General features: G+C 40.4%; 1 protein-coding gene across 1 annotated transcript; it reads right to left on the bottom strand.

Moving 5' to 3' along the window:
- Positions 1–682: 682 nt before the first annotated feature.
- Positions 683–1,235, bottom strand: PHALS_13822 (uncharacterized protein; the record flags this gene model as incomplete). The annotated part of the gene is made up of 2 exons (XM_024729642.1): positions 683–799; positions 1,095–1,235. 2 exons carry the CDS (start codon positions 1,233–1,235, stop codon positions 683–685), a joined length of 258 nt encoding a protein of 85 aa, XP_024579999.1.
- Positions 1,236–1,254: the final 19 nt, after the last annotated feature.

Genomic DNA, 1,254 nt, shown 5'->3' with positions numbered 1-1,254 from the left:
TTACTGCGATTAAACTCTACGCAGTTTTGCTGCTCAACAATTTCGCTGCCGTGTTTTTGCTTCGACTAAAACAAGACACGATTTCGATTTTGGTGACAATAACCGACGCGTATTTTTCTGAATATATTCTTTTCGCATTTCAAGCACAAATATCAAAGATCCAGAAGTCGCCGCAATATTTCGTATTCGCTGACGAGTAGACCTTGTAAACAATCGTATTATGTGATGTATGATTTCATACGTTTGACCAATCAAGAAAAATGACAGAAAATGCCACGTCAAAGTCAAGTTGGAACTGATACGCATAAATTTCAGCGCAATTTGCTTCGAAAGTGGCTTTTGTCTTACTGTTCGTCAATCTTCACAACCATGAACGCCCAGTCATTCTGCATTTTCGTCTTCTGATCGTGTGGGAACCGATGTAGGATTTGAGAAGAAACTCAAAGGCCAAGAAGTCTCTGCATTCTTACATCAATGCCGTTCAGAATAGATCAATTTCAAAGCCAATGACGCGAGCTTAAAGAAAGACATTTGCTCGACTGTCGTTCATTGGCAGAAGCAATGAATCTCGCGACCACTACGCATTTGTTATGGGAATGTAGCGTGCCAAGAGGCAGAAATATGAAGATCTGAAATGTCGAGACATTTGCTCTTTTGATTGCATGAGAAGATCGAATTGGCTTCATGATTGAAGTCGCATTGGAACATCAAAAGTGCTCACAGTAACATCAAACACGTCAAATTGAGAATCTGCACGCAATGTGGACACAAGCATACAAAGGATTGCGTACGAATGCAACTACAAAACTATTGGATGATCGATACTGGGTCGAGACTATTATTTAAAGTTGGAGTAAGGATGGACATGGAAATGCAGTGAGGTTTAGAGTATGGTAGCAATCTGCGAAGCTAGTTATTGTGTAAGAGAATGAGGAACCTTTCTCGTTTTTTCGAACAAATAAGTCTATGCCTTCTTTTTTTCGAACAAATTTCATTTTTTCTGTACATGTATTTCGCTTCGCGCCAAAAGCACCACTATTGAATTTGCCCAAAGTTTCAAGGAATCATTTCATCATTTTCTCGAATATGGTAACCACAGTATCCAACTCTCGATCTCTGGCTAAGCGTGCATCACGAAAGACAACAAGTGCGTCTTCTATCGTCACAACAAAGTCAACGACATCCGGTGTTCGTAAATCTCGCAACATTGGACCATTGAAAGGAGTTGTTGCCATGGTGGACGTACGTGTGGGT

Source organism: Plasmopara halstedii (assembly GCF_900000015.1).
Source record: "Plasmopara halstedii genome assembly, contig: Scaffold_700, whole genome shotgun sequence".
In the NCBI taxonomy this organism is placed as follows: domain Eukaryota; phylum Oomycota; class Peronosporomycetes; order Peronosporales; family Peronosporaceae; genus Plasmopara; species Plasmopara halstedii.
This window is presented reverse-complemented; position numbering and strand designations above follow the sequence as displayed.